The following is a 23,354-nucleotide window of genomic DNA, read 5'->3' on the forward strand; positions in this document are numbered from 1 at the left end:
ATACTCAAATTCAGAAAAATTTTACGTATGCTAATACCACTAAAATGTTTAGCCTTTAGTAAAACACATTTTAAAACTTAATGAGGTACTTTCCTAGAGTAAGTATTTGCCAATTAACCTGTTAAAAAACCTAAATCAAAACCCCTGACCCAGAAGTGCCTTTATCATTACTGCTAAGATCACTGAACTTGGTTGGTTGTTGTCCTGATTCAAAAATTTGCATTATGTTTACCTCTCAAACTCAGAAGAATCCGCTCATAAATATAATAAGCATATATAAAATAATCTTGAATACCACAGAAAATAAGATTTGATTTATTAACCTGTGCGTTTCATGAAAGTAAGCAGGAAGATACTGTTTGCTTGCTTGGTTGAATTTTAAAAGTGTAGTTTTCTTCAAGATAGGTTTACTAAAAATCTTGTTTCTACCTTTAAGGAAAGTGGTATGTCTCTCTGACAACCTCCTGTGACTATCTGTGATGATAATGAACAAATGTTGTGAAGATTTTGAAAATTAAAAAGTAAACAAGGGCAAAAAGCTTTTCCCCTACTTGTACCCACAGTAGTGTAACCCATGATGTGTTAATTGGCACATCTATGGCACTAACAAAACAGATTACATGACAGCTCTTGTCCCTGACTTGAGATCTATAGGACAGATTTGTATTCAGCTTTCTAACTGAAAACAATGAAACAATGAAATCCTGGTATGGTAAGACCTGCTGAAATACATTCTCTGAATCACTATTAGCTTTGTAAACACTCCTTAACAAAAGCTCTTCCTATTCACTGTTAACCCAGCTCATCTTGCAGAGAAACACTGAAGCCACATTGTCATCTATAGTAGTTAGAACAGTACTAATCCACACCGATGAGCAGGGATATCCTTTTTTCAGAGTTAGGAAAAAAAAAAAAAAAGGAGAGGTGGGGTTATCACTTCTCCAAAAATAATTGCTTCTAAAATTATTAATATTTTGCAGGCATCACACTATAATTTAATGAATAAACATCATACTCTTTATCAGTAATTGCAATGACCAAGATATTATACAATAAAATTCTAACAAATTTTAGTTATTCAGCTACTATTTCCCTTAGTTTTATTTCTAAAAAGACAGGAGTTCTAAACAGGCACTTCTGATTTAACAGTTAAAGAAATTGTTAAGCACTAGAGCATTTACAAGGCTAGTGTAAATCACTAATGCTGTTACTTGCTCAGATTTTCATGCCATTATTTCCTTGCCAAACAGAGCCATGCTGAAATACATTCTACCATGACAGAATGCTGGGACCTTAACTGTATTTTTCGCCATGGTGCTTACAATATTTAGCTAGGATTTCCCAAAAGGAATATTCCACAGTCTTATACAGTGAGTTAGGCTTCTTTTCTTTCAGTGTTTCTTATATATCATGGTCTTGCAGAAGTATTTCAATTTACTTGTGTTTAAGAATAATTTCCCAAGTTTTGTAAACCACATAAGATTATGATTCTATTTAAGCTTACTTAATTAAGATGAACACAAAAAAGGGCAAAAAATATATAAATGACACAATAATACTGTAAGATTTTATAAATAGGTTTTGAGCTTGCTCTTATTGGAACAATGTTTTTTAAAGATAAATCCACTTCTTGACCTGCACAATTGCAACTGAACAAATCGCTGTTGATAAAAAAACTAAGAGAAATGCCACTCAGGTCTCCAATAACAGCATTCTTCAGAATGGTGTTAAATAGAAAATGGGCTGGTTATGTAAGTGAAGTGGCACACAATTCACCTAAAAATGTTCTACAACGCAAAGCGGAAGTCATCAATATTACAAATGAAAACTTGTGCTTCGTAATTTTTCTGTGAATAGGATTATCATCATGTTTATGTCTCATATTTCAGCCATATCATTGTAGCAGGGTATACACTGTGATATTCTGAGAGAAAAACAGGTGGAAATTAAAACATTCCCTTTGATACACACTGAGTATAAGCAGCTCCATGGCAGAGTCAAACCAGAGAAGAAACAACAAAAAAGAATGGTAGGAACAGAAATAAGTACCTCAAGAACTTAATGCCTGATAACCTTTCATAATTTAGAGAAAGCAGTACAGGCAATTAATATTTTAATATACAGAACTCTAGTTTTTCTCCCTTTATTATCTGAGAAACCTGTGGATTTTTCTGAAACACACTTCAAAAGTAACTTAACTTCTTAAGTTGGTCATGTAAGTGCTGGTAAATTTCAGACAGGACATAAGCCTCACAGATTGCCTTTTGTCATGATTCCTTGTCATGGTATGAATTATACTCCTTATAATGCAAATTATTATGGTGAAAAAACATTACTAACTCACATTAATAGCAACTATCTATACAGCTCAAATAATGTAGTACTTATTTTTACTCAAATGAACACAACAGTTTTGAATTAGACAAGAAATACTGACCTTCTTTCAGAAAAAGTGTAGTGTTTTTTTTAAATTTTTATCACTGCTGTTGATAATGAGCACCATATACGCTTAAATAGCTAGCATTTCCAATGACTAAAATTACAACAGTAAGAAAAAATATCTTCCTTACCTATGTATACAATTTTTAGATTCAAGATATGCCATACCAGAAGCAGCATCTAATGAAAATTTCACCAACTGTTTGGTTTTTAGCTCATCCTTCTTTTTTCTTAAAAAGGACAGGAAATCCCCTCCTAGAAAAAGACAGATGGACAGTGAGACACGATACATAGGACACTCACATTTGTCTCTCATTAAGGTTGCAAGATCAAACAAAATGCAGTTATTAGCTGTTCTACTCAACCCATCGGCCTGAGAAAAATGAACTCACTCACTCACCTTTGAAAATGCAGTTTCCCTAACTTTCCATAAATACTAGGTGCTTAAAAGGGAAAACTGCACGGCACGGTTTTTTATATACCCAAAATCTTCACCAGTGTACATTAAATTCAAACTTACATGAAAATTGTTGACAAAAACAAATTGATAATTTGTGACAAATACACTTCTCTAATAACAGAATGGTTGCTCTAGAGGCTTATAAAAACTGTGAATAAAGATGTTAGTTCCTACTAGTTACATGACAGTAATTGATTTTTAACTGATAATTTGCAGTGGTGCTTCTCAAATTCTACATCGATGTGTTTGGAGGGGTAACAAAGTGTTTTACTTCTTGGGCAACTTAACTCCACACAGCTGAAACCAGGACACAATGTTAACCACATATTTGACACTGGCAATTGAAGGCAAACAACTATTATGGTGACTTCACAATCTTCTGCTCTGGAGCAACAAAGTCACTGTTGTCTTATCTGAGGAGGAAAGGGGTGAGCATGGAGGATTTCCAAAAGTGAACCTGCGTTTACAAAAAAGAGTTCCTGAAAAACTGATTTAGGACAAAGGTAACAGTGGAGACATCATAAAAACACTGCAATGCCATGTTCTGACTGATATAACTGTATTAAAGATTTTTTCTAAAATATATTTTATCGTTATAGGCAAAGACAAAAAATGGTAGTGGAGCTTTCCACGTCTCATTATTTATTTGCTAGTGTGTAGCCAGCCATTGCTCTGGTCTTTGTTTCTTTTCACTTTGCATTGAATTGACTATTGTGATTCTCTCTTGCAAGTAATGCAATGTATATTAATTGTATAATATACAATTTTATACACTGCTTTTCTTAGCAATCTTAAAAGACACCATATATCAAAAGTTTCTCATGGGATTTTCTTAGGACGTCATTTCTACTTATATTTCATACTGTAAGAAGTTCAGTAAGAAGTGGCTGACACACCTGAGGGCTGTGCTGCCATTCAGAGAGACCTGGACAGGCTGGAGAGTTGGGTGGGGAGAAATTTAATGAAATACAACAAGGGCAAGTGTAGAGTCTTGCTTCTGGGTAAGAACAACCCCATGTACCAGTACAAGTTGGGGACTGAACTGTTGGGGAGCAGCACGGGGGAAAGGGACCTGGGGGTCCTTGTGGACAGCCATGAGCCAGCAATGTGCCCTTGCGGCCAAGAGGGCCAAGGGCATCCTGGGGTGTATTAGAAGGGGTGTGGTTAGTAGGTCGAGAGAGGTTCTCCTCCCCCTCTACTGTGCCCTGGTGAGGCCGCATCTGGAATATTGTGTCCAGTTCTGGGCCCCTCCGTTCAAGAAGGACAAGGAACTGCTTGAGAGAGTCCAGCGCAGGGCCACAAAGATGATTAAAGGAGTAGAGCATCTCCCTTCTGAGGAAAGGCTGAGGGAGCTGGGTCTCTTAGCTTGGAGAAGAGGAGACTGAGAGGGGAATATCATTAATGTTTATAAATATGTAAAGGGTGACTGTCAAGAGGATGGAGCCAGGCTCTTCTCAGTGGCACCCAATGATAGGACAAGGGGAAATGGATATAAGCTGGAACGTAGGAGGTTCCGCTCAAACATGAGGAAGAACTTCTTCCCAGTAAGGGGAACAGAACACTGGAACAGGCTGCCCAGAGAGGTTGTGGAGTCTCCCTCTCTGGAGATGTTCAAAACCCGCTTGGACATGTTCTTGTGTGATATGATCTAGGTGGTCCTGCTCCGGCAGGGGGATTGGACTAAATGATCCTTTGAGGTCCCTTCCAATCCCTAACATTCTGTGATTCTGTGAAGGTTAAAAGCTGCTCAGTTCCTTACATCTGAATGTGTCAAACTCACACAGTACAAGTTTGTAACTTCCCAATGCAATCATATCATCAGGAAGCGCTTAGATTTGCTAATTTTCACTGTGTGGCATGTAACGCATGAACTTCTAGAGTTTTGAGCAAAACTAGCACAGTATACCTCAAGTTGTATACAGCGTATTTCATGCCTATCATCAAAGCAGAGTTTTAACAAAATTATCTTAATCTGTCTCAGAGTGTCGATAGTGAAAAAAGTCAGCAAAGGTTTGTTTTCACTAGCAGTTCTGTTTGCTTGTATCTGTCCTTGCACAGAGATGACAAAATGTCTTTAAAATACTTTGTTCAATACTGATTTGAAAGCATGGTTAGGTGCAGACAAAATAAAAGAGTAAAATGATATACATTCTCATTGTGCACAAGGTACGTAATTTTAGGTTAAATCTGATTATTCTCATCATTGTGATACCAACACAGGCTTAAGTGTCTGTCCTTTAACTAACAGAATTACTCTCCCCAGTAAATTCTTTTACTGTCTACTGTGGCCAATGTTCCAACTATTCATCTTCACAGGAGAGAATCCACACGAGTACCTTAGAAGTTCAGAGGATTTCACTACAAACCCTTCAGCATAGAACTGTAGCTACATAATATCTTTACGTGCTTCTTTAAACAAGTTTAAATATAAAAATCCCTAATTCACTACTTGCAGCACATAGTGTCAGAACATTATCTCCAATTTAATAGTTGTTGATAAAAACGAAATAAACAGACCAATTAGACTATGAAATAACTGAAACCATACTAGATGTCTACAGAAGAGTAAGTAATGCTTTCTCTTATATGTAAAATTTCCATTGTATTCTACATGGCTACCTGTTATTCCAGTTAATGGCACACAACACTAACAGGAAATTAGGTCTGCTCTAACCACTGTAAGTACTACAGAAATAATTAGATTATAGTATTATCACCGAGCAGAAATCGCCTGCCTGTTTGGGGTTTACAGGAGGATAAATAACAGTACTGGAGTGTCTACCTATTACAATAGAATTATTTTGCCAAGTAGATGACAAAATGTAGTGCATAAGCAGAAGCTTCATGAGAGCAGCCTGCTATAATTGGATTCCTGAAAACAGCCATTCATATATTTCACTGTGAATGTGAACAATTTCTCATTAAAGCAGAAATTTTAAGAGAGTGAAAATACCACATATCAGCACCTCCTAGTGTTGTCCATACTTTATAGAATAAACTTTATGCTGTACGTTAAGTAGTATTTTATGGAATACAACATTTTACTTAATGGCACACACAAAAGTAAGAGGATATTTTGCAAGAAAAAAACACATCTGTGATCTATGAGAAGAAATCAAAATATAAGAACACAGCGAAGAAATATGTTAAATCAGTTTACAAAATATTCAGTAATGGTAAGCTCTGACTTTAATGGCATTTATAATTAACTATGTACATCTGTGTTCTCCTGAGCTCTTGCCCAAAATGGTACCTTGTTCTAGGAACTCTTGGCATTAGACTGACAGCCAGTACTGATACTGGCTAGCATTTAATATAATTAAAATATAGTTTTGAAATCATGATGGGAAATCTCTCACTTATTGGTACCTAGATATATAGATATACATTATTTATACATCTCTATATAGCATCACACCATTTTAATAATGTTATAAATAATGATTATACAAATATTTAAAAATGTATTAACATCATAGCAATTATTAAGAATGGTATGGATTATATATATTATTATTTACATATAAACTTTATTAAAGTGGAAGAATTTCCTTTATTAAATTCTAAAGTAGCAGTTTGTTTAAAGAGTCCACTTAATTACTCTTACATTTGTAAACACATTAGTCATGCAGATGTAGCATGCTTCTGGCCAGATCACTTGATCACAGAGGAGCTCCATGACTCAATATTTGCAATTGTTTCACAAGCTATTATAATATTATTGAAATTACTTTTATCTGCCCCTAAAAGTACTTATAAATTAGAGGATTCGTATGGTCAGTCTTTTGACTAATGTAAGAAACTGAGAGTTTATTGCCCAGTATCTTAATCCCACACACATTATCAACAAAACAAACCCAAGCACAGCTACTTAAAACTAAGTAAAATAGTAAACAGGCATCTGTAGCAATTCTAGAAGACAGTTTTTCAAGAAAGTAAGCAACTATTTGACAAACTAGTAAAAATGTAAGGGTTTAGAAATGCTGAAGCACTCATTTTCCTTAAAATAGTGTGCCTTCACTTTTCAACTAATGGATCAACTAAACTAGTACTTTCACTTTATTTATTTGTTTTTATTTTACGTACGTAGGAACAGAAACTCTAAATAAACTCAAGGTTTTTCAACTGCCTAAAGAGTACTAATGTGAAATCCACTTAAAACTTCATTTTTCCTGTTAAGCAAAGCAAATAAAAGTTGCTACAATCATGCAAAGTTTTGCCATTGTAATATTAATAATGGTAGTGATGAAGTATGAGTAGAAATGTGAAACAAAAGATGAAAGAAAAAAACACGAGTTAAAAGAATGGTGTGCATTGAGAGCCAAGGGCACGATTAGCAGCAACAAATAGGTAAACACAGAGAAGATGTTGCTTGCACCAGGACTGCAATGTGGATGACTTTTTAGGAGAAGATATGTGATGAGACCACAATGGAGATGATTCACTAGCATAAAATAACTACACTAAAATAAAATTAAGATGAGGAGAAGGTTATAACACATTATACGTGCTATTTCACTTTCACAGACTATAGACACGATATTCAAAATGAGGAAAAAATTGACAACGATTACCTTAGATTTAATGTGGATCAAATAAGCTAGAGCTTGAAGTCAATGAGCCTACTACATTAACTACTTATTCTCAAACAGCATAAAAGCCTGTCTAAAATTTAGACTGTCATAATCTGTCAAGAAGAAACCAGAAATCATAATGAGACATCAATAGCCAGCATCCCTTTTCCTTTGTGCTGTACAAAATAATCGTACCCACACTATTTGGACCCTATGTCTTGGTATTGTGGCTATGAGGATATAGGACTGAGTGGGTAGATACAACCTGCTTCAGAAATTAACTAAAAGGAAAATCATCTTCCCCCAGGAAGTCTTCCACTCAGTTTTGTTTCATTAATTCCTATGATTAGACTATGCTTCAAAACCAATAATCACTAGCCTTGTAAGAGATTCCAGACTAAAAAGTAATCTTTTCTTTCTACTAGAAAGTAGTACTAGACCATGTGAAACAGAACATTCAGGAAGAACAGAGTTTTTTTTAATCTAAAGAAAAACAACGAACATTTTTAAAATGCACATTAAATAATAAATATTTTATTAGAATATGTTTAAGGTAAAGCAAAAATAATAATGCGAAGGAATAAAAATGAAGAAATAAGATGCATAAAGATGTTCTTGCACCTACCAAAACACTTGGCTGATTTTTTAATGTTTGGTTGTCTTTATTCATTTTTCAATCAGATTTTCTAGTTTCATCTACTCCCTGATTTATTTTTGTACAACCTTGATACAAAACATAGCATCATCAAAGCCTAAAATATTTGAAAAGATAAAAATCAGACTCTAGTCTCAAATGTTACAATAAAAGAAGATTGTACAGTGGGCTTTGGTCTTGTTTTATCAAACGGAGAAGCTCTGAGTTGAAAGGAATTTTTAATCACCACCACCTACACCCCAACAAAAGAATCTGACTATTCCCCCTCTTCTCTTAATACCCTCACAGCTGGAAACCGTGCAGCAAATAGGAAGGCAGAGGCACATGTGAATATCTAAGACTCAGAAGAGGGCAAGGGAGGAAGAAGAAATACAGTCTGTATGTGTGCACGTGCCTGTGTACTATAAGAGGGCTGGGATGGAAAGGGTGAAGTTGGACATATATGGAGGAAAGAAATCCATGGCTGGGAGTGTCTGGTTCATAAGGTGATGTGCCCAACAAGAGAGAAGGTGGAAGAGGCAGAAGCATGGCAAGTTGCAAAGAAGTAGAGACAAAGAAAAATGGAAGCTGGAAGCTTAGCTGAGTGCAAGAGGAAAGGATAAAGTAAGAGAGGGACAAAAACGAGAGGGTCATACTTGTGTGAAGAGAAACCACAGGGCAGACAGAAGGTGGCTTTAGCAACAGCTGGGTATTGAGCCAGATAACTTGTTTGACTAAAGCCTATCTTCCAAAGGAAAAAAAGAGGAATTGAATGGAAAATACAGCCAGACAGTCACTATCACTGTTAAAAATCTGCGTCTTATCTCTAATTTGGATTTGTCTGGAATTTGACTGATTTTTTGTTGCTGTTGTTGTTGCATTGAATTTTGACAGTATGCAGTGAAGATTCAGGGTGTGTCTGAAAGATAGGACACAAATCTGAAATTTGCTGGCAAAAGTTAGCTACTGAGAATGCACAATATGACCAATGGGCAGATCACACAAAACTTCAATAAAGTTTTAAAGGATCTCTAAAGAGAAGCAACTGGAAGAATCCCCAAATGATCTCTACAGAGATCTCACTGTCTCCAGAAGCAGGAAAAAGGAAAAAAAAACATCATGCGAAGTAGATTTTTTTCAGCATCGATCAGCATTCCAGGCCTGTCTAGGAAATCAGCTGCACCTCAGAGACAGCAGGGCTAATCTTAAATTATATGTACCTCAGACTCAGCACTGAACATTTGGTTATAAATGGGCTTGCTGGCTTTAGTGCAAGTAACAGCAGAAATACATGGAGTCGGCTGTTACCTGGTGCTATAGCCTCAAGTATCACCACATACAGAAAATACAAGTAATTTCACAAAGTCAGTTAAAATTTAGTTGGTGGTACCAGCTCTACCGCAGCATCAGCTATACTGGATGTGTAGGTATTTCTCCACTGTGTGCCATGTAGCCCTCTTTTCCAACAAAGGCCAAAAAGAAGGTCTGCTAGGTCAGGTAGAATACAGGGCTTTATTTGCAAATGCTTCTGACCTAACATGCCCTGTGGAAGTAAAAAGTGTTGTAACACACAGAAAGTAGCAACGGAGTCACTTTAATATCAGGAGAGACAGAGTGAGCAAGCCAAGCTGGACCAAAGCCAAGTGCAGGTAGGACAGCATGAACAGAGTACAGAAGTAACCCCAGAGCTTGGGTTAAGAACAGCTTATCAGATCCTGTTACAGGCACTGCAGAAACGGCTACGGTCTTCTGAACGTGCCTGGGAGTCAGTGCAGCTGAAACCAAGCAGTGCTGCACCTGAGCTAATAAAACCTGTCACCTCTGAATTGTTTCTGCATCAATGGCATAGGCAATTTGCATCCCAAATGATTCAGTACAAGTCTGAACAGGTTACCTTACCCAATTGCAACGACGGATGTTATGACCTTGCCAAACTCCACCTCGAACGCTAGCTACGTGTGTCTAGATACAAGCTGAACATGCATAGTTGAAACCTAATTCAGACAGCCCTCCCATACTGTTAGATTACTGGATGCTTTCACAGCTGCTTACATGCACAAGCACAGCTCAGCCTGTTTCCAGCTGCAAGTGTTCAGTGAATCTACTCCAATGTACGGCAGCATCAGCCTGAATAAAACAAGGAACACAAACTCTGTGTCCAGTTAAGTGGGAGGCTGCTTTTTTTTTTTTTTTATTTTGCAACCATGTATCCATTATCAAATAGTTTTACCGTGGTATCGGGAATGCACATAGCATGTAGGGCTTGGAGCACCTCTCCTACTGAGACAGGCTGAGAAAGTTGGAGTTGTCCAGCCTGGAGAAGAGAAGGCTCCAGGGTCATCTTATTGAAGCTTTCCAGTAATTAAAGGGGGCCTAAAGGAAAGCTGGAGAGGGACTTTTTACAAGGGTGTGTAGTGATAGGACAAGGGGCAATGGCTTTAAACTGAAGGAGGGTCAATCTAGATAAGATACAAGGAAGAAATTCTTCACTCTGAAGGTGGTCAAACACTGGAACAGGTTGCCCATAGAAGTTGTGGCTGCTTCATTCCTGGGAGTGTTCAAGGCCAGGCTGGATGAGGCTTTGAGCAACCTGGTGTAGGGGAGGGTGCCCCTGCCCATGGCCGGAGGGTTGGAATGCAATGACTTTTAAGATCCCTTCCAACTCAAACCATTCTATGATTCCAGAGAAATGTCAACAATCCATTCAGTATTGGAGTGAAAAATGTCCAGAAATGTCCACTGTGGAGGAAGTGTGGGAATCATACTCACAGCAGATAGCTGATAGATTAGGTTAAATAAGGCCTATGGCCACAGAATGGATTTAGAGATGAGAAACAACTCCTGGAAACAGTTCAGAACTGTATGAGGTAAGGAGCTGGTACAGAAAGGAGATCTAGTTTTCATAATATTGCAATATAAAGTAATACATAATATACTCATAATGTATTACATTATTGTAATATATATGCTAGAGGAAGCTAAATTAAAGACTCAACAGACAAGCTGGATTCTTGAATTGTCTATTTTTGAATGCCTGATTTAGCAAAAAGAAAATTATTTTGAAATATTTCTGGGGATGTAATTTTAACTATGTTGATTACAAAAATGTTTAAATGTATAGAAACCTGAAACAGAAAGTATGCTGTCAGCTTGTGATTAAACAGTCCAACAGCTAAATGGAGCAGGTCACAAAAAATGTGACTACAAGCTTCCTTCTACTACCTGTTTGCATCTACTGTCAGTTACACAAATTGTTCCAGAGAGAACTGGTGCAGGTGTGATTACAGTGTTCGTCTTGACAATCCGTGCAGATTCTTTTTGCTAGAGGGACAGAGGTGCCTTTGAAAGTTCAAGATGAACTGTTGAAACAGTCACATGAAGCAGTAACTGCACTACAAGATTACGCATCAGACTTCAGAATGCCCCACTCTAGAACACACAGTTCATTAATATGGAAAGTTCCTACCTCTAAACTAATTTCTCCTTTCAGGGCAAGCTAAAATTCAAGTAAATTGAAATGAACATAAAGAAGGAGAAGAAAGAACTTTGTGGCTTGGGATTGCTTTTTGCATCTTACAGTTTACACTTGATTTTGGTTTGTTTTGCCCCTAAACCTAGGAAGAGAAAGAAACATTCAAAGTCTAAAGGGACTCCTGCAATTTGTTTTTGATTACATAGGAGACTGCACAATAAATTAACAGCAAATGAAAAAAGAATTAAGTAATCCTGAATGTTTCAGTGTATTAAAATCCCTTATTTTCAAAGCAGAAATACCATAATAAGATCCATGATCACTAAGAGAGAAGTTGGGACCAGGAAGATAATAGTGAGCAAGGGTAAAAGATAAGGGTATTCTCGTTTCTCCTTTTCCATGTCTTATTCCATGAAAAGATGCTGAGTTCACTCTAAAAGGAGAAAAGAATAGGAAGCAGGTTTTGTCAACCTCTTCACCGTTTTCCTGGTAATCTTCTCCACATCCTAACAAAATCCAGCATCCATTTGTCTCAGGTTATCAGTCTAGACTCTGGCCAGCTTACAGATAATGCCAGCCATATTCTAAGCAGTCTCTCTGATCATCATCTAAATTTGCTAAAAATGTGCTGGTAAGAAAACTCCTTATGCCCTGTGTGGCCTTAAGAGACACTGGCAAATTGTTCTTTTCCTGTTCTGAATAACAAACCAACCTCATAATTACTTCCCTTACTTCAGCTTTAAGGTCAACAACACAGGACAATGCACAAAAAAACCCACTGGGAAAACAGGCACAGAGCAAAGTAAAATGAATAAATTAACCCAGAAAACATGAGTAAAATGCTCAATTTTTTAGATTGATAGGGCATCACGGAAAAGTTAAGTACTTTCTTACACAGTACTATAAACTATACTTTTACACAAGTTTCTGCTGTTCCCTCATATTGGAATTCATCTCTGACAAAGGCTCATTTACATTAGAAAATCGTTGTGGTGAAGGCTACAGACAGCATTCACAGTATCACATATGCAGCAACCCTCACTGAACAATTTTAGGACTAGTATCTCACCTTTACTATAGTTTAGTCAAGACCCTATGACAAGACAAACTCAACACTGTGTACTAACATCAAGCATTTGGCAAATCTCAACAGACAGGGTTTCTTTTCCTGAAATTCATTAGTAATTCTCAGTTTAACATCTTCTTTCTCAGGATAAATTGAGTACTTAAAAAATATCACAACAAATGACTAAAAAGTTAACTGTATTAAGTTATGAAACAAAGCAGTAATCACATTTTTAGATCAGAAGATATCAGAAAAAAATTCCATCAAATACCACCTTTGCAAAAACCTTATCAAAACATCTTAGCCAACGCTCCATTATAAAATAGTAAAAAAAAAAGGAAGAATATTACAAATAAAGTAACTTATAGCAACCTATATGATTGTCAGTGTTCTTCATGATACTAACAGGTTTCAACAGTGTAATTTTTCTAAGTGGAATTTTTGAAAGGTATGAAAATCCTAGGCAGTATACATCAACTTGAGAGTTATATTTTGCTTTTCCTGTAGCTGATCTCAATCATATCCCCTCCTTCAATGCAGGATTTAAAATTCACTGCATGATATTGCAATTACTGTAAGATTTATTTCACTGTATTGTAAAATAGAGCATGCCTTTTTGGCATAGAGTTCTCATTAGCTATGTGCTAACACAGCATCTGAAATCTGTTCTTGGGCAGTGAAGACAGAAGAAATTGGCATTCCAATACTGTTTTTTTTTTCTATTCAGTAGCGTCACTGGAGTCAGAATCAGTAGGGAGACTTTACCTACTGTATTCTCTCCAGGTACTGCTGCAAGGTAAAGCACAAGGTCACAAACCAAGTTTACAGGCTCCTTATCTGAATAACAGCTTGCTATTAAAACACAGTCCTCCACTGGATACATCCCACTTACTGTGCTATGCTATGCAGATGATTAGCAAATGCTCCACAAATTAGATGGTGTGGTTTACTGTGCAGAGAACTCTACAAGAAATTACACTGATTCTGGATCTCACATCATGTGCTCTCTGGCTGAAGACACCATGTGTCCAGGGAGCTGAAATTCCTTGAGTCTGTATCTAGAACCCAGCACATCTGACTTACTGCATGAGTGCAGAAGGCATGCACATACACATTGTTCAGACCCATCCTAAATTTAGAATCCTAATAGAATGTGAAGAGTAGAAGCTAGCAATATGAAATCAGAAAATATCAGCAAGGGTAAGTGAATAGCAAAAGAGAAATAAAAGTTCAACTTTTATTAGGAAGACAAAATGCATGCAAAAAATCAGCATATAAATGCATGGGTGTTGCGCTTTTTAAACTATCTTTCTTTTTAACAGCCTTAACATTGTCACGCTGTTACCTACAGGTATCAAAGAAAAAGAGTCGTAACTACCAAACAAGAATAAGAAATCTCTTTGAGAAGTTCTCCATTAACAAAATCTTGTAACACAAAGACCATTTCCAAACAGAGCTGTTTCCTCTGCTCTTCATCTACTAATCACAGAAAAAAAACTATGCCACTGTTAAATTCAAATTAATTTTTATTACACAGTAATTGAGGAGCCACACAGCAGCTTCAGCATTGGACCCTTGTAAGGATCTGGGAAATAGCTCTTTTTAGTTAATATTTCAATGTCATTTAGGTAAAAAAGAATAAAATTAATTATTTGCAACAGTGCTTTAAAAGTTATTACAAATTTGTTCATTATGTAATCACAAATCAACATTTAAAACCATCTGCTTTGTAAATTGCTTTTTCTCAGCAGCTAGCTAGCATAACTTAAGCCTGTAAACAAGATTTTTCTAGAGACGTCTGTTAACTTACAAATATATAAAATGTTTATAAGGAAAAACATTAAGGACTCAGTGACTCAGTTTCAATGGCTATCTTGAAAATTTTGGGAATGGGAGGGGAGAAGAGGGAGAATCATTACTAAGATTTTTATCCGTGGTATGTGTGTCACAAAGAATAAAAAACAGCTGGCAGAATATACTCTTCTGTATTCAGAGAAACTAAATATTATACCTCTTTACTTGGGCAATACCACCAGTTGCCTACCTGGAAAAAGTGCAAAAATTCAACACAGCTTGGAAAACACAGGAGAAATTCCCCATTTTTATGGAGCTGTTCTACTTTTTTCCTGATGGAAAACACTGCCAGACATTTATTAATGACATGCCTTCTCAGCCATACATTTACAGAATACAATACCAAAAGAATGTCAAACTGCTTAAACACCTTCAAGCATAAACACATTTAAGACAAAACACATGCAAAGCAGACACTGAGAAAGTTGAGTGTTGAGTGCAAGTCAACAAGCCTTCCACTGTCTTGTTCTTAAATACCAAGTCAAAGCACTAATAATTATTATTTTAAGTAATCCCATCCAAACTTGCCATTAGAAAACAGAAAGCCGCTAACATCCGAATCACCGCTTCTCTGAACTGATCTAAGTGTTCTATTTTTCCTCTGCCAGCTTCTTCAGAGTTGGCACCCTTATCATTTCTAGTCAATTTGGTCAATCTCATGGTGTGCTAGCCAAGGTTTAAAAGGATATGAAAAACTGTGATGGCTTGAACATAACACAGTGTTTATCAGGGCAGGCAAGAATGAAACCTAGCCAGAGAACTTGCAGACCAGCAAAACAGGCTAAGAATTAAGAAGTTTCTTGCAAATTCAAAGCCAGGAGACAGAAGAATTTTTGGATAGACTTGGACTGCAAAATAGGCATGGGAATCGGAGAAAAATTCTCACTAATTCCTCCTTGATTTCTATCAGAATGTTTCAACAACTTGTCCTAGGCTCTGAAAACCCTGAACCTGTACAATAAATGTGTTAAAATATCAGGATTTATTTTTTATCTTCAGAGCTGTCTGGAGAAGCTGATTACGAAAGTATGCCTTGAAACCCAGGACATTGTTTTTAGTCTCCATTTCAATAAAGTTAATCACATGTTCAACTATAGTAATCTAATGTAATCTACTTGAATAAAGGCAGAAAATTCCAACAATTAACAATTTCATCAATGCTTCTGTACTAAAGTCACTACTCAAGGATTATAAACAATCTAAGTCTTCATGGATGACATGGTTCCTAAAACAGTTTGCTGTATCATTCTGAAGACAAATCCAGGGGTATATAAAACAAATACAGTGTTGCATATTAAGCAGTACTAGAGGCTACCAAAGGCACACATTTTCCAGCTGCTGAGATAATCGACAAAGAGGTAAAATTGCCCAAAAGCTGTTATCATCCCAACAATTTGAAATTCTCTCCAGCCATTGCTGAATAGCATGAACTCAAGATTCCAAAAGTAAATCAAGAGCAACCTATAAACTTAACAATATATTTTGGTAAAAAAACCCTCTTATATTACCAACGATGATCCAAATTTGTGTTATTAAAATTGAAACATTACCCAGCCAGGAAGTTTCTTTAAATACAAGCATCTTAACATTCACTATATAACTCTACAGTTAAAGGAAGTACCATGTAATATCTTGTCAGGAGGAAAACGAGGATAGAGCTGAGATATCTTTCAGCAAATTCTGTTGTCCTGAATGGCTACAGAAAAACTCACAACACATTTGTGGAGTTCACTCCACTCCAAAGGTAGCACAATCTAATATTTCCAAAGATTTGCAACACAGGTGACTTATGAGATGAGTCATAAAAATGTAGATAAAGACAAATAGAAGACAATACATTTCACATTATGGAAACAATACCTATGAAAATATGCTGAAAAAAACAGGAAAAAAAATTACCTGGAACGAGTTCCATAACAATATAAATAGGTTGTCGTTGTGTGCAAACTCCTATAAGTTTTACAATATTTGGATGATCATACTGTTTGAGTATTCTGCAAAACACAGTAAGTTTATTATATTAATAAACTTTATTGTACAAATTGATTAAATATTACAGGAAAATGTCTTAAACTCTTGATGTTATTTTAATGGAACATGTTATTACTGTTATCATACAGAAAAATAATAAATCAATGTAACTGACCAATCATCATTCTCTTTGAAATAGAGGGCATACTGATTCCCTAACAAATCAAGATTGAACACAGTATTATTCTTATTGTAATTTTATCACTTGTCTACATGACTGAAAAATGGCCTAACAGGTTTGCAGTTTCTCAAGAACCTTTGTAATTAAGCAGCACTTCAGTGGTGGACCAGAAGCAGAACTACATCAAAAAGCATGCACAGCACGCCTCTGCACTTCCCAGCTGCACTTTTCAAACGCACACTCGTTCCAATTTTACTGTAAGAGATTAAAATATAATAAGCTTTAAAAGACTTCAAGGACAGTAACTTTAATTTTGGGAATTAAACAAAAACATTTACGTCTTCTCACACAATACTTTAATAAGAATGTTTGCAGTCTAAACCAGCATGCTATAATTTATAAGTGAAAGGAAGGGCAAGGAAGAATCTACAGGGACCCTGTAACTTAAACGTCTCTTCTACTATTTGCTGACTTAAAGCATCTCCTCCTCTCCCCCTTTTTCCTAGGATCAAGAATAAAATACTGACCTACCCGGTACATGTATATTTAGTGAGAAATAACACATTTCATTTCTTTTTCGGACTAACAATGGTCCACTAGCGGCAGACTGCTTAACAAGTGAAACATCTCTGCAGTTGCCAAGTTACGAGCTGTTTAAAATTATTCAACAGATACAGTGGCTGATCTTCATTCTCTAAATTTAAATAGTATCTTTTACTTTTCCATATTAATCATACCAGTTTGGGAGTAAAAATGAAAACATATGAAGCTTCATAGCAAGAGGGAGCAAGTTAATTTAAACAATTGTAAAATTATCTTAATACATCCGTCTATCCTGAGGTCTCAGAACTTACCTATCTTCATCAGCCTATATTCAGAATACTTAGGATATTGTGGCATGATTGTCATTTGAAAAATAAGTATGCAATCGCAGGCTGCCTGACACAGCATAAAATATCTCTACTGGAGTGAACTCCTCTTACAAAGAGAAAATTACTAAACAGGGTCTATATGGTAACGTAGCCACATTTGATCAGCACTATTAGTCATGCATGTAAGGTAGGATTTATGACTGGTATAATCACATTTAAATTAACAGCATCTTCCAGTCTTCTTATCTCAATTCTCATGGCGCATCTCAGAATAATTTCTAAATGGAAGCACTTACAAAAACAAAATTGTGTTTTATAGGCATAGCTTGCTTTGCTGAAGACGCCGTTTCAGCAAGTGCAGATGCTATTACATTCACACGTTAAAAAAGCCTATGTTTAGTTACCAGGGCAACAGTTGTGGAATGTACTGAAGGAGAGAAAAAAACCTAAAATGTTTGACTACTGCTTCTTTGAATTTTTCTGAAGGCCAGTCTTTGTAAATTCATCTAGTAATAAAATTTGAAAAAAACTCACAATATAAATTTAGAGAACCTACCTGGCTTCTGACAGAAATTTTATTTTCAATTCCTGAGGAAGATCTTCTTTACACGTTTTTACAGCAACAGGAGTTTTATCCTTTAATGTTCCCTTATACACCTCACCAAAATTACCCTGAAATCAGAGGTAAAAAAAAACAATTTTAAGCCAGTAAAATCTTCACGAATCTCTAGAAAAACAATGCAGACAGATAATATAACTGGTACAGAACTCTGAAATGTGTTTATGAAGCTAAGTGAGTCTTTCTTCCAGTATCTGCCCCTAATGGAATGCAGTTCACATGGACATCATACATCTATTACACGGACATAGCATATGAGTTCTACTTTGACCTTGCTTCGGAGAGGAAAAAAAACTTTAGTTGTGTAATTTTCTCTGCAAACCTGTTAGTAACTTCTAAAGTGAACACTGATAGTAGTTCTTTTTTTTCCTTAATCTTACTCTTGCATTCTTTCATTTTCACACTAGTGTCTTTTATCAACAGCTTTTAACTTGCAGTCTGTAAGTGAACACAAGGTGACTTGTGAAACTAGGACAAAACCCATCAAAATAACACAAACATTCTCATATACACAAGAAAAAAAAATCAAAGAAAAGTGAAAACACTGTAAGTTAATTTTGATCATAAATTAAAATCACTGAAAAAAATGTATTGTCATGTCAGCCCTGAAAAAGTTACGTGATCCAAATTTTTTTTAAAAAAGCTAAGCTCAGAACTGCTCTATAAAGGCAAGTATGTAAGGCCTCACATTTGTACAAGACTTAGAAAGTAGTTCCTTTTATAATCAGATTTTTTAGGTCTTCAACAACATATCTGCAGGCTAAGTTGTTTATTTTTTTAGCTCCCATAGGAGAAAACTGAAATAATAAAGACCATAGAATAATCTCCACCAGATGTATTTTTTACTTAAATAAAAACAAAAGGAAAACTAATTAGAACAAAAATTGAAGGAAGAAGGAAATTGTGGGGTCTAGAACAAAACACTGGTATGAATAAAAAAAAACCCAAAAGAACAAAAAAACCTCCAAACTAGAAGATTTCATACTTTTGGATAACTTTTTTATTTCTCAAAGAATAAATACAAATGCATTTAAAACCCATGTCTGACAAATTTCCACAATTCCACTTCTGTCTCCTGGTACCTGGAGCTGCATACAACTTCAACAAACAGCAAAACTCTGCTGAAAATGCTTTCCTTTCTTTCCTGAGTCATGAAGATTCCTTTACATCATGCATTTGAATACTGTATTGCCAAAAGAAGAAGGCAGAAAAGGAGAAAAAGAAACTCACAGGTGGAACATAGTAATGCGCTGCTAGTAAGAAGGGAAGAAATTTAGGCCTAAACACAGGTTTCCAGTATTTTATTTATATTAGGGTAAGTAAGATATAGCTGGCAAGCAAGCATAGGATTTATGGCAGCAATCTGCCCTTCTAAAACAGCACTTCTAGAGGCCAGGACACAACCTCTGATGTCTAAAATGGCACAAGGTGCCTGAAGACGCTGAGTCACTCCCAATACCCTTTTCCTCTAGCCTCCAGTCAGAAGTATTTAACAGTGAAGGCTGAGCACACCTTAAGTAGTACTTCAGTATTTAAAATGTTTTTTTTAATTCATTATCACTATATATATGATTTTTAATGTAACATGTTCCTTTCATACAGCTTTCATTTTGTGGGGTATTACAGAATTAATATTGAGTGAATAAACAGATCATTAACTCCTGAGGTAAATGAAAATATTTGTCTTTTCCAAAGTTTGGATCCTCTTACGCATTAAGCTTTCACGATTTTCCTCCTCACCTTTTCCAGCCTGCTCAAGATTGTATAGACCCTCAGATTTCTCACTTCCATGCGGAATGGCTGTAGCTTATTTAACATTTTCTCATATGGATGCTGGTGGTCGTACCATTCTTATCTTTTCTAGTTTGACTATATTTTTTTAAAGATGGATGCATAACAGACTTATACTGTTTTCCAAGAAAGTTTTTATCCTGTTCCATGTTTTTTACAGAACATATCCTTCTATAATCACTTCTAAGCATTGCGTTGTCTTTATTTCTTGTGCCAAAAACATACATTAATTTCTGATTGCTTTAACTGTCTTTACTCATCAAGGCTAATTCATATTTATTTTTTAGGAAGACTTTTTAGCAAACCTTTTTTAATGTCTGAAACAGCTTTATTTTTCTTCCTTGATACTATTCTATTTAAGAATGTGAAGCTGTGATAGTACTTGCATTTTATGCACACACAGCTCTGTTTGCTGACAGATACTTTTTGTCATCTTATGCTGTGTAAGAGATTTTATCCTTGATAACAGTATTTAATTCCCTCATTTCTTGAACAGTTTATCAGTTCTTTTACCGTGTATCATAGTAAGAAGGTAATTATTGCTTTCACTTTTCTTCTCCTCATTTAAGCCTATTTTTCAGTTTTGGGGAAATGTTTTGGAACATTGTGACCAGAGTGGTACTCGCAACTGTCTTTGTAGGTGGAAAGGTGCTAAAAATGTAAGTGAGGTATGGAGCTTACCTGATTTTAAAGACTCATAGCTCCTAAGCAGAATCTGTGATATGAACTACACTATACAAGAATTAATTTAACACATATGCCATGGTGAAGTTACCTAATGTTCAATAAACTACATAAAATCAATGAAAATTTAACAAACAGTTTAAATCATCATCTAATATCAAATTTTATACATAAATACATAACTTTTATAAATACATAAACACAAATCTGTTTATGTTATGTTTTTATTTATATTTTGCAACAACATATTTTGTAAGGCTCCACAAAGTAAAACAGCCACATCATGTGTTATAGAAATCCAGTTAGCTTAAAAGCCTTCCAAAAGAGAAAAATATGTATGCTAGTTAAACACTATCAACACATACATGATTTCATTTACCAGCATCTTATTTACATTTGTTTAAAGCGTACTGCTTTCTTGTGTATTAAAGTAAAAGAATTTGTACAAAAATTGCAAACCAGAGTAATTTAAGATAAGGCAAACAGGAAGAATAGACTTAATGACTAATATACACTTATTTAAATGGTATTTCTATTGATTACTCACTTTGCCCAGTAATTCTCCCAGTGTGACATCTTCATGATTGAGAACCCATTTCTTATCCTATGGAGAGAAGAGAAAAATTTTCAGTCTGTGCAAATATGTAAGATATCACTTCTGTAGAACTGGAGCTAAAGAAGCATTATATCCAGACCACTCAATCAAAAGCATAACAGGAAGTTATAAATCTAAGTGTTTATAAAACAGAGTTTAGTAAACGTGCTATACAATAAAAATACTGAAATATACTGTGTAGGAAATTTCTGTCAAAGGATTAAGCCTACAACATGACAGGAGGTAAGCACATAGAGCACTACGCAAATTTTCACACAAGCTTTGGAAAGGATGTCTAGCATCTCGTTTTTAACAATTACTTGAGTCAAAATCAGATAAGAAAATTTCATTTTAGTATATGAAATAACTTATTGCTGGGTCAAAAAACATTTTTGTCAGTGTACATGAAAAAAACTAATTTTTCTACTTATTAGTGTATTTGCATCTCTTACCTCTTTTGTGTTTGTTTGAAATTTAACAGGCAACTACTCGAAAAGACAACATAACAAATGCCAGCTCTCAGTGATGACTAACACTGCAAACACTCTGCAACAGCCTACAGACATATCAAAAACCACAACAAACTTTTTGCTACATGTTAGAGTAGGGTATTTTAGGTCTAAACCATATTTACTATTTTTTCACTTTACTCCTCTGTTAGCATCTCATCTACCTATCACCTCACAAACACTAATATTGCTCCTCATGTCCTAAGCATTCTTCACTACTAATGAAAAAGGCAAAAATCAAGGCCAAATCATTAAAGCATTTCTCAGTAAAGCTCACAGAAAACCAAGCCAAACATGCTGGTTTTGATTACACCTAATCTATCAGATTACGAGTTTTTCTGGACCACGGAGGACCTGCAGTGATCCTGACCGGAAGACTGCTGTACATCAAAGTGTTAGTGATCCACATGACATCTAACAGGAGCAAGCCCAGGACCGTGCTGTGATGCACAACTCCCGTGGCTGTGAGATGAACTCAGCCAGCACGCTACAACAGAGCCCGCAGGCAGCTCCTGCTGGGTACCAGCAATTACGCCACCTGCGACGCCTTGCCTTCATCTCCAGGTGCTGTGCTCCAAGAAATTCTCATGTCGACGTCCTTTCTGTTTGCCAGTAGAAATAATGAACAGAGTTGTTTCCCTGTAATGAGCCCCATTATAGCTCGAATGACCAAAATGGGTGAATTTCTGTTACAGGCAGGGACCGCCCAGCATGCTGCATGTGGATCAGTGGCTCATTCAATGTTACACCACCCAGGGCTGCCACCATCTAAGGGGATGCAAGACTGTCTATACTATTCTCTCCTTTCAGTGCTAGCTCTAATAGTATTTTAAATGATACCTTACAGACTCTGAGTGCCTTTCTTACTGGGATCATAACAGTGTCTCCTGGTGCGAAACAGAATCTTTCCAATGTGTGTGTATAAATACCTGATGTCAATGAATGAGGAAATGGGAGCCAGACTCTTCTCAGTGGTGCTCAGAGACAGGACAAGAGGCAATGGGCACAAATTAGAAAACAGGAAATTCATTCAGAACATGAGGAAACACGTTTTTAGTGTAAAAGTGGTCAAACACCAGAACAGGTTAACCAGAGAGATTTGAGAGTCATCATTTGTTGAGAAATTCAAAACCCAACTGGACACAGTCCCGGGCAACCTGCAGTAGCTGACCCTGCCTAAGTAGGGAGGTTGGACTAGAGAATCTCAAGATACTCTTCCAACATAAAAGAGTCTGTGATTCAAAGAGAGAAAAACCTTCTGTATGTAAACAGATCATAGAATCACCAACCCTTCCAACCCATAGTCTGGGTTGGAAGGGACCTTTAAAGATCATCTAGTCCAACTCCCTGGCCATGAGCAGGGACATCTTTTACTAGATCAGGTTGCTCAAAGCCCTGTCCAACCTGATCTGGAACGATTCCAATGATGGGGCATCCATAATTTCTTTGGGCAACCTGTTCCTGTGTCTCACCACCCTCATCATAAAAATTTCTGACTTATATTCAATTTAAATCTACCTTAATTCAGTTTAAAATTTTTTCCCCTTGTCCTGTCACTGCAGGCCCTGCAAAAAGTCTCTCTCCATCTTTCTTCTAAGTCCCCTTTAAATATTGAAAGGCTGCAATAAGATCT

At 36.1% G+C, this 23,354-nt stretch overlaps 1 protein-coding gene across 7 annotated transcripts in view; it reads right to left on the bottom strand.

The window, feature by feature from the left end:
* The window catches only part of FER (FER tyrosine kinase), a 183,342-nt gene that overhangs the window by 41,843 nt on the left and 118,145 nt on the right, over nucleotides 1–23,354 (bottom strand). For all 7 annotated transcript variants that reach the window (XM_086630057.1, XM_086630054.1, XM_086630055.1 and 4 more), the window contains 4 exons: nucleotides 21,165–21,221; nucleotides 18,080–18,195; nucleotides 16,399–16,493; nucleotides 2,571–2,694 (listed from right to left, as the gene is read on the bottom strand). In XM_086630057.1, the coding sequence (XP_086486183.1) occupies nucleotides 2,571–2,694; nucleotides 16,399–16,493; nucleotides 18,080–18,195; nucleotides 21,165–21,221 (392 nt within the window). The remainder of the gene's footprint in view (nucleotides 1–2,570; nucleotides 2,695–16,398; nucleotides 16,494–18,079; nucleotides 18,196–21,164; nucleotides 21,222–23,354) is intronic.

This window comes from Tauraco erythrolophus, chromosome Z, assembly GCF_009769465.1.
Source record: "Tauraco erythrolophus isolate bTauEry1 chromosome Z, bTauEry1.pri, whole genome shotgun sequence".
In the NCBI taxonomy this organism is placed as follows: Eukaryota; Metazoa; Chordata; class Aves; order Musophagiformes; family Musophagidae; genus Tauraco; species Tauraco erythrolophus.